General features: G+C 41.8%; 1 protein-coding gene across 3 annotated transcripts in view; it reads left to right on the top strand.

Moving 5' to 3' along the window:
- The window catches only part of ptpn3 (protein tyrosine phosphatase non-receptor type 3), a 32,954-nt gene that overhangs the window by 2,896 nt on the left and 15,192 nt on the right, over nucleotides 1–14,866 (top strand). For all 3 annotated transcript variants that reach the window (XM_036133670.1, XM_036133685.1, XM_036133679.1), the window contains 12 exons: nucleotides 5,717–5,851; nucleotides 6,014–6,056; nucleotides 6,210–6,291; nucleotides 8,820–8,864; nucleotides 8,972–9,024; nucleotides 9,230–9,347; nucleotides 9,450–9,537; nucleotides 9,794–9,882; nucleotides 9,958–10,021; nucleotides 12,787–12,998; nucleotides 13,081–13,206; nucleotides 13,298–13,459. In XM_036133670.1, the coding sequence (XP_035989563.1) occupies nucleotides 5,717–5,851; nucleotides 6,014–6,056; nucleotides 6,210–6,291; nucleotides 8,820–8,864; nucleotides 8,972–9,024; nucleotides 9,230–9,347; nucleotides 9,450–9,537; nucleotides 9,794–9,882; nucleotides 9,958–10,021; nucleotides 12,787–12,998; nucleotides 13,081–13,206; nucleotides 13,298–13,459 (1,217 nt within the window). The remainder of the gene's footprint in view (nucleotides 1–5,716; nucleotides 5,852–6,013; nucleotides 6,057–6,209; nucleotides 6,292–8,819; nucleotides 8,865–8,971; nucleotides 9,025–9,229; nucleotides 9,348–9,449; nucleotides 9,538–9,793; nucleotides 9,883–9,957; nucleotides 10,022–12,786; nucleotides 12,999–13,080; nucleotides 13,207–13,297; nucleotides 13,460–14,866) is intronic.

Here is a 14,866-nt window from a genome sequence, read left to right as displayed (position 1 = left end):
TTGCATCTCTATGAGAAGCTTTCTGCGTCCAGTTATCAGCCGCTCTGTTCGGTACCTCTCGTACATTGTTTTAAATCCAGAAACCAGTTTGAGATAATTTAAGCTTGGAGACACGGTGTTTGTCGCTGCAGACATCAGCGGACGTGTTCAGCGTGACCATAAAGGGATTAACCGTGCTCAGAAACAATACTCAGGCAGTCTGCGGTGTTTAAATGATGCCCAGTGAAGGGATAAAGGCTCCAAAGGGTGCTATCTATGTGTGGGTGACACCTCCCACATCACTATACCACCACCACCAAGCCTGAATCCTTGATACGAGGCAGGAGGGAGCCATGCTCGCACCTCGCCATCCGAAGGTTGCAGCTGATCCCCACACTCTATGTTATTCTGATCTATTATCGGCTAATTGTGGCGACCCTGTGTGAATTTTCAGTTTCCAGTTCCTAGATGACAGGAGTGGTACCTGGTGTGGTTGTCTGTTTGCTGGAGCCTTCTGCTTCAAGGCTTGGCTTCACACCTATAGGCTGTATAGGTATAAAGCCACCTCCCACCAGGCTGCTCTCTCTCTGTTGACCTCTGTCATCAATGAGGCATTTCCCTGCACACAAACTCCACAAGCAGAGAGTAAATGTGGCAGACGAGAGACATGGCTCCTCCCCACCCCCACCCAAACGTTATATTTAGGCTAGGGCTGGGCAACGATTAAAATATTTAATCGCGATTAATCGCATAATTTGCCTGATTAATCGCGATTAATCACATTGTATTTACAAACTCCAAGAATGAATTCAAAAGTAGTGTAAAGAGCACTTTTATTTTAATGTTCTGCTGCCATATGAACAAAAGTGTTGTAACATTTGTAGCACTTATCAGTAACACATATTTAGTGTAAAGCTCAACTTAAACATGTAAAACAAAAAATAGCAATAATAATAAATTAAAGCTTATTGCCACTGACAGGGAATTCTCTTTATGGGGAAAAAATCTACCAAAAACAGGCAATTTCTGAGGTAACAGCAGGGAGCAGCATTACCATTTTATGTTCAATACCAAAGTTTAACTTGGCAGTGGTTACAATTAACTTGTTTCTGTCATATTCGATGCTGGAAGAACTTTAAACTGAAATGCTTGCTAACTCGATATGCTTGCGTTGCTTGCGTTTATTTGACGTTAACGCGCGGTTTTTTGTTGTTGCTTTCTCGCGTGCATATAGTGAATGGCAGGGAAAAACAGGCAAAAACACATGGATACTTTGAAACGAGAAGCGACTTCACCGACGGCGTCGATGCAGACTCCGCTCCGCTCCGCCAAAACTTGTTCCGTTCACCAACTCACCGCCTCGCCTAAGCCTGCGGGAAACACCGCCTTCCGCATGTCAGCTGTGTTTTTTTCCGGCCAGCACCTTTCTTCCTCTTTGAATCTGAGGCTGGGCTGACAGCGAGGTTATTGGCGCATTATCGCCACCTACTGTTCTGATTCAAACCCCTACACCGCAGCAACAGACCTTCACAAAATAAAAGCATGTGACCAACATGCGTTAATGCGCGTTAAAGAAAATATCGCCGTTAATAGTCTAATGAGTTAACGCGAAATTAACGCGTTAACTTGCCCAGCCCTAATTTAGGCAGATCTTTGCAATCAGGACCTTGCATACTTACGTGTGAGAAGGATCTATGTCGTGGCGTTCTGGCCCTTTTGATGAGGAGGACAGGATGCAGAGGATTTCTGCTGGTGCATACGAGAAGTCTGGTGCGTTTTCTGCAGCGAGAACATTGTGTTTGCTGTGTTTTACATTGAATAAGGTCACCCTGAGATGTGAGTCTCCTTCCTGTAACAGAGAGTCTGAGGGAAGGCAGGAGGAGGATGCAGATGAGCTGTGGGTTATTTCTCAGAGCGATGAATAAAACTGATATTATTACAGGAAAGCAATTTGCTTCTAATGGCCATGTGGAAATCAAATTTCACCCTGGATGTGTATCTTCTATTTACTTGCTCTTATTCCCTAAATGTAATAATCGTGTCAATTTATAGCATTTCAGTTTTGATAGCACTGCATTACACCCCAGTAAATCTTCCTACAGAGCTCTGTACAAACAGGAAGTAAAGTGTTCAGACAGGCCCAGAAAGCCAGGGGACTTCACCACGTCCTCACTTTGATTCAGATCAACATTGTGAGCAGTGGAGGGGAAAACCAGAACCAGGTTCTGGATGGTCCTCTGTTTGGGTTGAGCGGACGCAGCGCAAGGGTCGAATCATCTGGTCCATCAACAGTCACCCTCATTTCATCAGTCTGTAAAACCATTAAAAAATCTGTCTTCAGATAGTTCTTTGTCCTTGACTTGAAGTTTGAAGTTTAATGATCTGCCAATGGAATAAGGTTTTTGCACAAGTCGTCTCCATCATCTTATTTCATGTGCAGTATATCTAATTATATTATTTTAGGGGTAAAAATACTCATTCCTTTGGCAGATCATCTTATTTACTTGCTCAAATCAAGGACAAATGGACTAATTTCAAGAAAGTTGTACTTTGTTACCTTTTTGCAGTGTGCACACCTTGATATTGGATCCTGACCTCCATAGGCAGCATCACCTGCTATGCTTAGGTCCATGAAGCATTCAAGTATATCCAACTTTTGGGTTGTAAAATATGCCTAAAAATGATGCTATGGTCAAAACACTGACTTGGCACAGATGGCTCCATTTTATACACTACAAAAGGGGTAAAATACTCATTATATTGGCAAATAGTCGTATTTTCCAGCGCTAACCATAGAAACAAACACTCATCTCAAGAAAATTTTACTTACTTTTAGTTCCCCTTTTGCAGTGGACTGGGTAGATCTGGGTATGAAACGACAAACATTCTTTTCAATTCAATTGTATTTATATAGCGTTAATTCACAACACATGTTATCTCAAGGCATTATACAGAGTCAAACTCAATCAAATCAGACAGATTGGTCAAAAAGTTTCCTATCCAAGGAAACCCAGCAGGTTGCATCAAGTCTTGACAAGCAGCATTCTCTCCTGAAAGAGCGTAGAGCCACAGGGGACAGTCGTCTGCATTGTTGATGGCTTTGCAGCAATCCCTCATACTGAGCAAGCATGAAGTGACAGTGGAGAGGAAAACTCCCATTTAACAGGAAAGAAAACCTCCAGCAGAACCAGGCTCAGTATGAACGGTCATCTGCCTCAACCGACTGGGAGTTAGAGAAAACAGAGCAGAGACACAAAAAGCACAGAAGCACACATTGACCCAGGAGTACTTTCTATGATATATGGTAATAGTGGATGATCTGCCTCCCCTGGGTGTACCTACTATGAAGAGAAAAAACAAAAAGGTAACATAAAGTCAAAAGTTATAATAACAACAAACACTGCAAATTGGAAACTCAGCAGAGAGAAAAATAGGCCCTGATGTCCTCCAATAGCGTAAGCCTATAGCAGCATAACTATAGAGATAGCTCAGGGTAACATGAGCCACTCTAACTATAAACTTTGTCAAAAAGGAAAGTTTTAAGCCCGGTCTTAAAAGTAGACAGGGTGTCTGCCTCACGGACCAAAACTGGGAGTTGGTTCCACAGGAGAGGAGCCTGATAGCTAAAGGATCTGCCTCCCATTCTACTTTTAGAGACTCTAGGAACCACCAGCAGACCTGCAGTCTGAGAGCGAAGTGCTCTGTTAGGAACATACGGGGTAATCAGAGCTCTGATGTATGATGGAGCTTCATTATTAAGGGCTTTATACGTGAGAAGGAGAATTTGAAATTCTATTCTTTATTTAACGGGAAGCCAATGAAGGGAAGCTAAAATGGGAGAAATATGATCCCGCTAGTTGATTTTCATCAGACAATCAACAAGAGAACCCAATGTATTTATTGAGAGTTTTCTATTGAGAAAATAAATTGTAATTGTTTTTCAAGCTTTTGCATGGAGGCAGTGGAGAAAAGCTAAGATTGGAGAAATAAAATGGGTTGGAAAAGTATTCATAACCCTTCAACATTTCCATATTTTGTCACGTTACAACCGCCATTCTTAATTTTTGTGTTTTCTAAGTGATCAACCAACGCAAAGTAATTAATAAAAAAGTAAAGAAAACTATGAAGTTGAGCAAGAACGTGCTGCAGCCCCCACTTTACCCACCAAATAAAATCCAATTCAACCAATTGCTTTTAGAAGTCCCATAATTAATCAACAGAGCTCGCCTTGGTGTAATTTGATCTCGGTATGAATCCAGCTGTTCTGTGAAGACTACAGAGGTTTACTGGAGACGATCAATGAACCAAAAGCATCGTGAAGACCAATGAACAGAGCAGATGGGTCAGGGAGAAAGTTGTGGAGAAGTCTAAAGCAGGGTCAGTTTGTAAAGCAATAGTTCATAGAACCGATCAACCCATGATCCTTAAATAGAGTATAGTGGCACCATTGTAAACCTACCAGGACAGTGGTGTGGACCTACGGTGCGTTAATCAGAAAAGGCTCAATGTAGCTTTGGAAGCGCTGCAGAGATCCACAGCTTAGGGGTGAAAATCTTTTGACAGGACAACTATTAGTCATGTACTCTGCCAATCAGTCCTGTCTGGAACGGTGGCATGAAGGAGTTTGTCACAATCATGCAGGTGATAGAGCAAACGTGTGGAAGACGGTGCTTCCATCAGAAGGGACCATAACGGAAGTGTTCGTGTACTGGAAAAGCTCACTGCACCTCGCCGTCTCCACCATGAAACCACGTGGTGCGTTGGTGGGAAGATAGACGGAGCTAAATACAGGCCGGTCCTGGAACAAAACCTCTTAGAGGCTGCAAAATATTCCTGACTGGGTTGGAGTGGCGGTTCCTCCTTCCAGCAGGACAAGAAACCCAAACATGCAGCTACAAATGAATGGTTTAGATCAAAATACCCCCGTGTTAGACCTGTCTAGTCAAAGTTCAGACTTGTATCCAATTGAGAGTTTGTGTTAAGAGATAAAAGTCTAGGTTCACACAGACTCCCTGTTCAATGGGGCTGAGCATTGTAAAGAGGAGTGGGCAAACATTTCAGCCTGCAGAGGTGGTGGAGACGCTCCCCAGAAAGACACGCAGCTGTAATTGCAGTGAGGGGTGCTTCTGCAAAGTATCAACAGGAGCAGCTGAATACAAACTCACGCTCGTGATTTCGTATTTTAATTTCTGTAAAACCTAAAAGTAAGTTAAATTTTATTGAAATTAGTATATTTTTCCTCCATTTGAGCAGCTAAATAAGACTATTTGCCAATGGGATGAGTATTTTTTACCCCTAAAATTAGATACTTAGATATCCTGCACTTGAAATAAGATGATGGAGATGAATTGTTCTTATTTTAAGTGCAAAAATCTTATTCCGTTGGCAAATAATCTTCTTTACTTGCTCAAATCAAGGAAAAATACAAAAAATTCAAGAAAATATTACTTACTTGAGTTCCCTTTTTGCAGTGCATGCAGACCTTTCGCTCCACTTCCCAGTTATCCGCTACTTTATGCTGGTTTGTTGCATAATATCCACGGATTTTGTGTTTGTAACGTGACAAAAACGTGAAAACGCAGCGTGACCTCTGCTACGATTCCTTGACTCTTTTCCCGTTGTCGTCAAAAGCTGACAGAGCTTCAGTCTAACATATCTAGTGTCTTTGTTAACACGTTTTATTTACGTGCACGAATCAACGTGGCCGTGATGCCAGTTTCCTGTTGCCATCTTTCAGAAGCAGGATGAAGGTGTGGTTCTGTTGGACCTGGTATTCAGCCACCTGGGCCTGCAGGAGAAGCGGCTCTTCAGTCTGCAGATCAGAGAGTCGAGCACCGCCATTGCCTCCATCGCAGCCAACACGCTCTCCCCAGTGAGCTCACTCTTCGTCTGCTGCACATTTGGGCTAAGATTGTTAATATCTTTCTCCGGCTAATTGCAGTTTATGATAACCGTGGGGCGTGCTGACATGAACGTTATTAGCTAAAGCCCCAGATGGCTATTATGGCTTATGAATTATTTTCCTTCTTCGTAGAGATGGTTGGAGCCAGAGAAGCCCTTGAAGAAGCAGATAAAAGGTATATTATTTGTTGTTGAAATTTCTGTACAATGTAGATTTAAATGCAAAAAACCCCAAAAAAACAAGAGGGGTACAGCGGAAAAGAGGGACATAGTTGTGGGTAAATATAAATACTGGCCTTTTTTTTAAAATAATGTGATTATTTTTGCAGGTCTTGCATCCCCCTTTTATCTGAACTTCAGAGTGCGATTCTTCATCTCTGATCCCAACTCTCTGCAGCATGAGCAGACCAGGTCGGTGCACTTCTGTCATAAAATAGCGCCAATATGTCACTGTAAACTGATTATTGTTAACATTTTCTAGCAGCTAAAATGATTGGTTCACACCAATCATAATTGTTGGTGGCATGAAAATGATCACTTAGACATTGCTGAAACTGCAGAGTTAACCTTATAAATCTAAGGTCGGAGGAGGCTTGTTCATATTTTTTGGTACTATGAGTTGTCAAATAATAGTGGAAATGTTTCTTCTTTTTCCTTTTTTAAAGGGCTATTTGAAAATTTAGCTTTTCTTCAATAATTAATCAAGCTTTCCCAGCTTCATTGTTTTCCAGTTTTTCTGTCAACTTTCTCTAATTACATCTCAACCGTTGTTTTTGGGCTACATTTAATATCCTTTTATATCCTGAAGTAGGGCTGGGCAATGTGGACCAAAAATAATATCTCTCTACTTTTAAGCTGAATGACGATATTTATCTCGATTTGTCTTTCTTTTCATAAAGTAATTATTAGGGGTGTAACAATACATCCAACCACATTGCTATATCAATTAAATGATTAAGGATCCGATTACATGGATGCCAAATGAAAATATCAATACATATCGTCATTTTTAAGATGGACCTTTATTTTGAAATATGCAAGGCATTGGACTATAGTGAACAGGTGATCTATTATGATTAATATTATGTTAAAATTATAAGAATGTTTTTGATTTATATGCCTGCTTAGAAATAAAATGATCAAATCATATTTGTTTTTTTGTGAGTTAATATCGAAATAAGTAATAGCTGTAGCAAACGGCTGTAGATAAATGTGAGAAATGGCTGAAAAATAACCTACTGGAATACATAAAAGTGTAATTATCTCAATTTAAAGAATATAGTTTCTCAAGTTATATCGTTTAAAAGAAATCTCAATATTTTTTGAATCGCTACATATTGCCCAGCCTTTTCCTGAAGCATTGTTTATTTATCTTTTTTGAGCATCAGTTTTTTCCTCTGGACGGCTGCTTAGAAAAACATAATTTGATAATCTGCCTATCCTGCATTAGCTACAGTCCTAAGAAGGGCAACAGTATTCGATGATTGTTAATAAAATGATTGGTTAATAGAATAAAATACAAATAAGATACAGCTTAAAAAAAATGAATGAACATAGAGGGTATGGTGTTGCATTTTAACAACATAATTATGATACTTCAGGAAAACTGTAAAAGTGCTGGAAGCCTGAGTTCTTTTAAATCAAGATAAAATACATATTTGTTCAGATTGCCTTTGACTGTTCTAGTTAAACTGTTTTACTGAAACATCATTTAAGTTTGTAGTCAAACTGTTTTTAAAATCATTATTTGCTTTTGGTTTCCATTTTTCTTCATTTTATTCCAACTTGCTTTTATTCTGTTTTTATTTTCTAGTGTTTTAATCATGTACTTTGCGTTGTCCTTGCACTGAAATGTGCCATACAAATACATTTGCCTTGCCTTACTTTTCTAATCCATGAATGAGGGTCGTTTTTTTAATGCAACTATAATGGTAAAAACAGAGAATCCAGCTAGAAACGGCCGTAGGAAGGTCATACTTTTAATATCACCCTGAACCTTCAGGGTGGAGCTTTGTGAAGGGAGAATGCTGAGTATTCATTGACGCAGGTTTAACCTTCCTATCAGATTGTACTACCTCTTAACTGTGATTGCTGTTTAAAGTATTTAACAGTTTAAATTGCAGTAGGGATGGAGAAAAGGGTTTCTATAACCTCCAGGATCTTTGCTCTACTTGTAGTATTTGTAGTATTTGCCTGATGCAGAGACACACAGCTCTGTACTGTCTAGAAAATAGTATTTATATTATATTTTAAAGTATTTTATTGTTATTTACTGTTAGATGGAAATTGGGACTCGGCTAGCGTTGGTCCCGGCAGGTCAGAGCTTTTACCAATTAAATGATCAGAGATCAGTCTCTCTGATCAGCATTATTTGTTTTTACACATTTTCATGAAGTTTGGAGGCATTTTCTTCGGTTTCAGCCTGAAACGACAGTAAAAACATAAGAAGTTATAGTTCTAGAGCCCCACCTTTTACAGTAATCCAAATCGGAGCTCCTGTTTATCTCTTCTCTGCCACAAATGTAGCAGAGCTGCTTTATATCAGGAACATCTGCACATTGTTACAGCACTCATCAGAGTTTGAGAGATTTTTGCCCATGTTTTAGACCCTTTAACATTTTAGACCCTTTAATTAGAAATGAACAACTTGCTTTCAGACATATTGGGGCACAATTCCCATTTGTTCTCGTCCTAATGGAGACATTTCACTGGACACATAAACCATTTCTCCCTGCAGATCTATAGTGTCTGTTGAAAACGGCCCACACCTTCGGCTCATACGTGCCGAAACATTTCCAAGTAGCTGTATCCTCTAATGGCCGAGCTGCCGGTGTGCCTGACAAACACCAGCGTGTCAAAGAGAGGCCCTTTCAGGGTATGGAAAGCAGGCGTGGGCTGATAAACTTCCTCTTTTTTCTTTTTTTTCTTTACCCCCGCAGGCACCTGTACTTCCTCCAGATCAGGAGCGACATCAGGGAAGGACGGTCAGTTGTCCGGCTTCACAGCCAGCGCCTCCTCGTCCCCCCCCCCGGCGCTCCGTGTTTGTTTAGCTGGGGAGCGTGCAATGTGTAATCACGGTGTCTGATTGCAGGTTGCAGTGCCCGCTGAGTGCAGCTGTGGTGCTGGCTTCTTACGCTGTGCAGTGTGAGTCCCGTCTCTTCCCTAAAACAGAAGATGAGATGATTAATGACTCGGTGGAGACTGCCTGAGTAATTACTCCTGGGAGGCTGCTTTCATTTAGCAGCTTTCCTACAGTAACCGGACGTGGGGGGGAAACACAGGTTGTGTGCTGGGTGGGGTGTTTATGTCTTCCTGTGGATGCTCAGTGTATCTTTTCATTCACCTGCAGCGGAGATGGGGGATCATTGTCCGTCCAGACAACCTGGGTACCTCTCGAAATGCCACTTTATCCCCGAACAGGACGAGGACTTTGTGGCGAAAGTGGAAGATCTGCATCCACAACACAAGTAGGTTTGGTAGCTCTAATAGGGGGAACGGCGGGTTTGTTGCGCAATTCCTGTTGTGGTATGTGACTGTGTGTGTGTGTGTGTGTGTGTGTGTGTTCCTAGGGGGCTTAAGCAGAGCGAGGCGGAGCTGTGTTTTCTCAACACTGCACGGACGCTGGAGCTGTACGGAGTGGAGCTGCATACCGCCATGGTAATATTATTGCTTTATGCTCACAAAGCGCTTTTTGTGGTTTTTAATAAATTCGAGGAGGGTTTCCCTGTTTTCTTTTAAGATTTATTGTCTTGTGGGCAAAAGCTTTTGTTTTTTATTGTCATTCGGGAACTTTGGCACCGTTAAAAATCGCTGAATGAGTTGTACGTGAAATGCAAACTGAGCTGTTGGTCCAATAGAAAGCAGCATTGGTGTGAAATCAGCACCCGTTGCTAATTTGTTTTCTGTCTCTCAGGACACCCACGATACACCTCTAATGGTGGGTTTGACCTCCAGTGGTGTTGCGATGTTCTGTGATATGATTTGCTCCAGTTTCTTCCCCTGGTGAGTAACGCCGCCGCTCGTTATCACGCTTTGTTCTCTCGTTTCGTTTTGAGTAAATGCGACGCTTCCCTGCAGGGGGAACATCATCAAGATAGGTTACAAGAGGAGGCGCTTCATTGTGCACCTGAAGCGTAAACACGTGAGTCTCTGACTTCATTGATAAGTCGGTTCAAAGAATGGCTCAGAATAAGTGCAGCGTTCCTCCCTCTGTGTGGTTGGCAGGTCCAACCATCTTTGATCAAAGAGACGTGCAAAAAATGTTCTTTATGCCTTTCAGATAGCATTGTTTGTGTGTTTGAAAACGGACTATTCAGTAGAAAATCAAACAAAATGCAGTCTGTGGTTCCTACACTGCAAAAAGATAACTAAAAGTAAGCAAAATATTCTTAAAATTACTGTGTCTACCCTTACTTTGAGCAGTTGAATAAGATTATCTTATTATCTGCTAATGGAATAAGATTTTTGTACTTAAATTAGGAGCAACTCATCTCTATCATTTTATTTGAAGTGCAGTGCATCAAATTAGCTTATTTTAAGTGTCAAAACACTTATTCCATTGGCAGACAATCTTATTTACCCGCTCAAATCAAGGAAAATACATTTCGAGAAAATTTTACGTACTTTTTAGTTCCAATTTTGCTGTGTACACAGTCTGGAAAAATTAGGGAAACGTTCTGAATGTGGTTCATGGATCTTCCAGGACAAAAAGTTTGGAAAATGACAAAAAAAAAAAAAAAAAACTTTTTATTTATAGACCTTAATCCCCAACATGTAGTTTTAAAGGTCTGTCCATCTGTCTATCATCCATTCATTAGTCTGTTAATCCCTCAGTCCAATCATCTGACCGTCTAACCATCATAGAGCTGCACATTATACCCAATCCAGATTGTTCTCACAGGATGAGAACGTACAATACTGCAATAACCTGGAGCTAGTTGTGGTTTTTGTCCTGGGCGTGGAACATCAGACGATCTCTACGCCCTCCAGCGGTTCCTCTACAGCATGCCGCTTTGCATGGGGATGAACCCGCAGGCCTTGGTTCTTGACTAGAAAAGGGTGGCTTGCCCTCACCAGGTTGGAGCGGAGTCCCTGACTCAAGTATCGTTGGGTCACGAGTGAGGGGAAGAATGGAGCGGGAGATCGAGAGATGGATCGGTGCGGCAGTCGCATTAACGAGTACGCTGCACCAATACATGGTGGGGAAGAGAGAGTTGAGCTGAAAGGCGAAGCTCTTCATTTACTAGTCAGTCTACGACGTTCTTACCGTCACTTATGGTCATGAGATTTGGTTCATGGCCAAAAGTCATGAACCAAATTCCTAGATCCTAGATAAACTCCATGATCCTAGATACAAGCGACTGAAAGGAGCTTCCTTTCAGGGCGGCCGGGCACTCTCTTAGGCAAGGCAAGGCAAATTTATTTATATAGCACAAGTCAGTACAGAGACAATGCAACATGATTAAAATATAGGAAAATAAAACAGAATCAAAGCAACAAACAAAAAAAAAAGAACATTAAAAACAGTAGTAACTTAGGGATAGGGTGAGCCGCTCAACCATTCAGGAGGGGCTCCAAGTTGAGCCGCTGCTCCTCCACCTGAAAGGAATCAGCTGAGGTGGCTTTGGCCCCCTGGACTCCTCCCTCCGGCGCTGATCCAGGCGCGTCCCACCAGTAGGAGCTCCAGAACACACCGGAGAGGCCATATGTCTCTCTGCTGGCCGGGGAGCATCTTAGGCTTCCCCCAGAGGAGCTGGAGGAGGTGTCTGGTGAGAAGGAAGTCTGGGTGTCCTTCCTGAGTCTGCTGCCCCATGACCCAGTCCCGGATAGGTGGAAGATAACAATTACGAGTACTTAGATGTTTTGTTTTTTATGCTTTTAAGAGCCTTACAAGGTCATAGTATGTCAATTGGATGGCCTGTCACTGCCACCGATGCCCACGCTTGATGTCGATTTCTGTGACGGATGCACTAAAACTCTAGCCTCGTGAGACCATCCTGATCTCGCGGGCTTTCAAGGTTTCACTCGCAGATCAGTCTGGCTACTCTCCGTTAAAGAAAATTTGGAGCTGTTCACCAAACGAACGTCCAATCACCGTTGGCTTTGAGGCGGGTTGAGGTGTGACGCAACGAGAAGATCGACAGTTCAGTCTAAAGAACATGGCGGCTTCAGCCGATGAAACTAGCGTTAGCGTGGCTATCGAGCAAGTTTTATCGGAATTACAGAGTATTTCTTTGCTGAGCTAACGAGCCTTTACCTGCAGCAGCAAGAGTAGCTTGGCTTGTGGTTGTGTTTTCGTCGTCGCTCGACGACGAAGCATGTTGACGAGTACGTCATATGCTTCGTTGATCTGATTGGTTTATTTGGCCTGTCTATCACCAACATAGGCCAATCAGCTAACCAGTATTTTCGCCCCTTCCAAAAATTACTTCAACGGAAGGTTTCCAGATGGATATGCGGAGCAAATCTATCTGGCGGTGTCAGGTTACTAAAACTCAGTTAGATATGAACTCATCAAGATGATGAAAACGAGTGAGGAAAATGTGGATGAATCACAACCAATACAGTCACTCAGCAGTGACCTAGTGACTTGTTTTCCTGTTATTTTGGTGCCATAATCCCTCCATCCATCCATTAGTCCATCATCCTTTTTTCGTTCTGTCTGTCTCTTTGAATGTCCCTCCTTTTCGCACATGCTGTGTGTTTTGCAGGTCATATACTCCATTAAAGCCTGGTCACTGTGGATTAATAGTGGCCTTTTGTGTTTAGACCCGATAAACATGCTCATTAAACTGAGGAACTTTGCCATGAAAAAACACGTAGAAGAGCAGCAAGCTTCTGTTAGAGCTAGGGTGTGAACCTGCGTGGTGTTGCTGCATTAAAGACTCTTAACTCTGCTCTTTGCAGGGGGAGACCCAGGACTGTGAGGTGTCTCTAAACCTGCCCTGCCCCAAGACTTGTAAGAACTTGTGGCGGTCCTGTGTGGACCACCACAACTTCTTCTCCTCCAGCCGGACTGGCAGGAGCGCCAAACACAGCAGCAGCAGCAGCAGCACAGTTAGGGGGTACAAAAAGCTGATAACGCAGCACCTGGGCCTGAGCAACAGTAAAACTGAGGAGTAAGCGTTCAGTTCATCTCACACTTGCTTGTTTGTCGCCTCCAAGCTGCTGCTCTCTAAACATTTGACTCTTGGGTGGCAGGGGCCCGGTGTGCCATAGGGTTGTTGGGGGGATGGTGTGGAACCCGGTTCTGCGGAGGTCTCTTTCATCAGAAAATCTGGAGACGAAGAGTCTGCCCTCCAGGTCACCGCCATCAACCCCCAATTGGTAAAAACAAATAAAGACTGCTGCTTTTAACGGGAGCAAAATTGCTTAATAAAAAAGCTCCAACTGTACGCTTCCTTTGTTGGTGCGGCAGGAGAAGTCCCCGAGTTCGCCATGAGATCAGAAAGCCTCGTCCGTCGTCGGTGGAGCTCAGCACGGACCTGAAAGACGTGTCGGAGGGAGAGGACGTCTTCTACACGTACAGGGACTCCGTGAGCAGCAGCAAGGACAGCGAAGGAGACGCATCACCTCACCAGTCAGTGTCACACAAACAACGCCTGCACATGTTAATGTTTTTTTTTTTTATTGGGATCTTACGTCATCGACGCCACAAGTCACTGTTCAGCTAGAAGAAAACGATGCGTCGCTTAAGATTAGATTAGATTCAACTTTATTGTCATTACACAGGTACAGGTACAAGGCAACAAAATGCAGTTTAGGTCTAACCAGAAGTGCAATAGCAGCAAGTGCAGGATAAACAATGGTTCCATAAGTACAGGACATGGGTTTTTACTGAATAAATATAGAGATTTGACATATTATAGAGTTTTACTGATAGATTTGTCCTATGAGTATAATATATAGATAACTAGACGTACGTCACTTAAAGAGTGACGTACGGAAATATTCAGTACATCAATACGCTTGTATAAAATTCTGGATTCACCTGATTAGTAAACGCTGTATTAATGTAATCAACATTAATACAGCGTTTACAGAGAGCCCTCCGTTAAACGCTGTTTTTCAGATTGGTATATTAGTGTAATATTCTAAACAACGTATATTATTTCCTTCCACTTCATTTAAGCTAGGGCTGAACGATTTTGGAAAATAATGTAATTGCGATTTTGTTATCTTAATATTGCGATTTAATGCAATTTTTATTTCTCCCAGTTTGATTTCTCATGTCCTTTTTAAACATATACAAACAAATCTGTTTCACAATAAATCAGGTTTATTTAAAGCACAGATTACGACAATAAACGAAACAAATCTGTGGCTTTACCTTATTAACATATTTTGATGTTTCATGAAACATGATATATAAACATATGGACTCCACTCCTTGAACACTGTCAGATTTTAACAGGACAGTCTATATATAAATAAATAAATAAAATAAGATACGAAATTAATGACTGATCTCCAGTGGCATCAAACATACTAAAGTGCAGGATAGTATAGCGAATTAATGTCTTCTTGTTGACATTTTTATAGGTAAATCAAACTCTCAAATAAACAGAAAATAAATGAGCGTATGACCTTTTTAAATCCTAAGAAAAACTTTTCGAACAATCATATAAATTATATATTCACTCAGTAAGAGCAGCAAAAAACGTATGGCACTGTCAGCCACAAAGATTTGTCTTTGTTCTTTTAGAAGCTCACAGATTTTTTTGCCAGGAAAATCAGCATGTCAACTTTTGCTGGTTTCAAAGAGGAGCGAGAGCAAATCACTTTAATTCCCTCCAGCACTGAATAGACGCTCTCAGGTAAGTCGCAGACGATATCGACTTTCCCTCCGTGTTACTTTGCTAGCGAGTCAGCCCCCGATCATGTGACCGGTCAAATCGCGTCCATTGCGGTTAGAAAATCGCGTTTTATCCTATCGCGATATTATTGCAAAAGCAATTAATCGTTCAGCCCTGATTTAAGCTCTGCT

The sequence above is a fragment of the Fundulus heteroclitus genome, chromosome 3 (genome assembly GCF_011125445.2).
Source record: "Fundulus heteroclitus isolate FHET01 chromosome 3, MU-UCD_Fhet_4.1, whole genome shotgun sequence".
Classification (NCBI taxonomy): domain Eukaryota; kingdom Metazoa; phylum Chordata; class Actinopteri; order Cyprinodontiformes; family Fundulidae; genus Fundulus; species Fundulus heteroclitus.
Note: the sequence above shows the minus strand (reverse complement) of the source record. Positions and strands in the feature narration are given on the sequence as shown.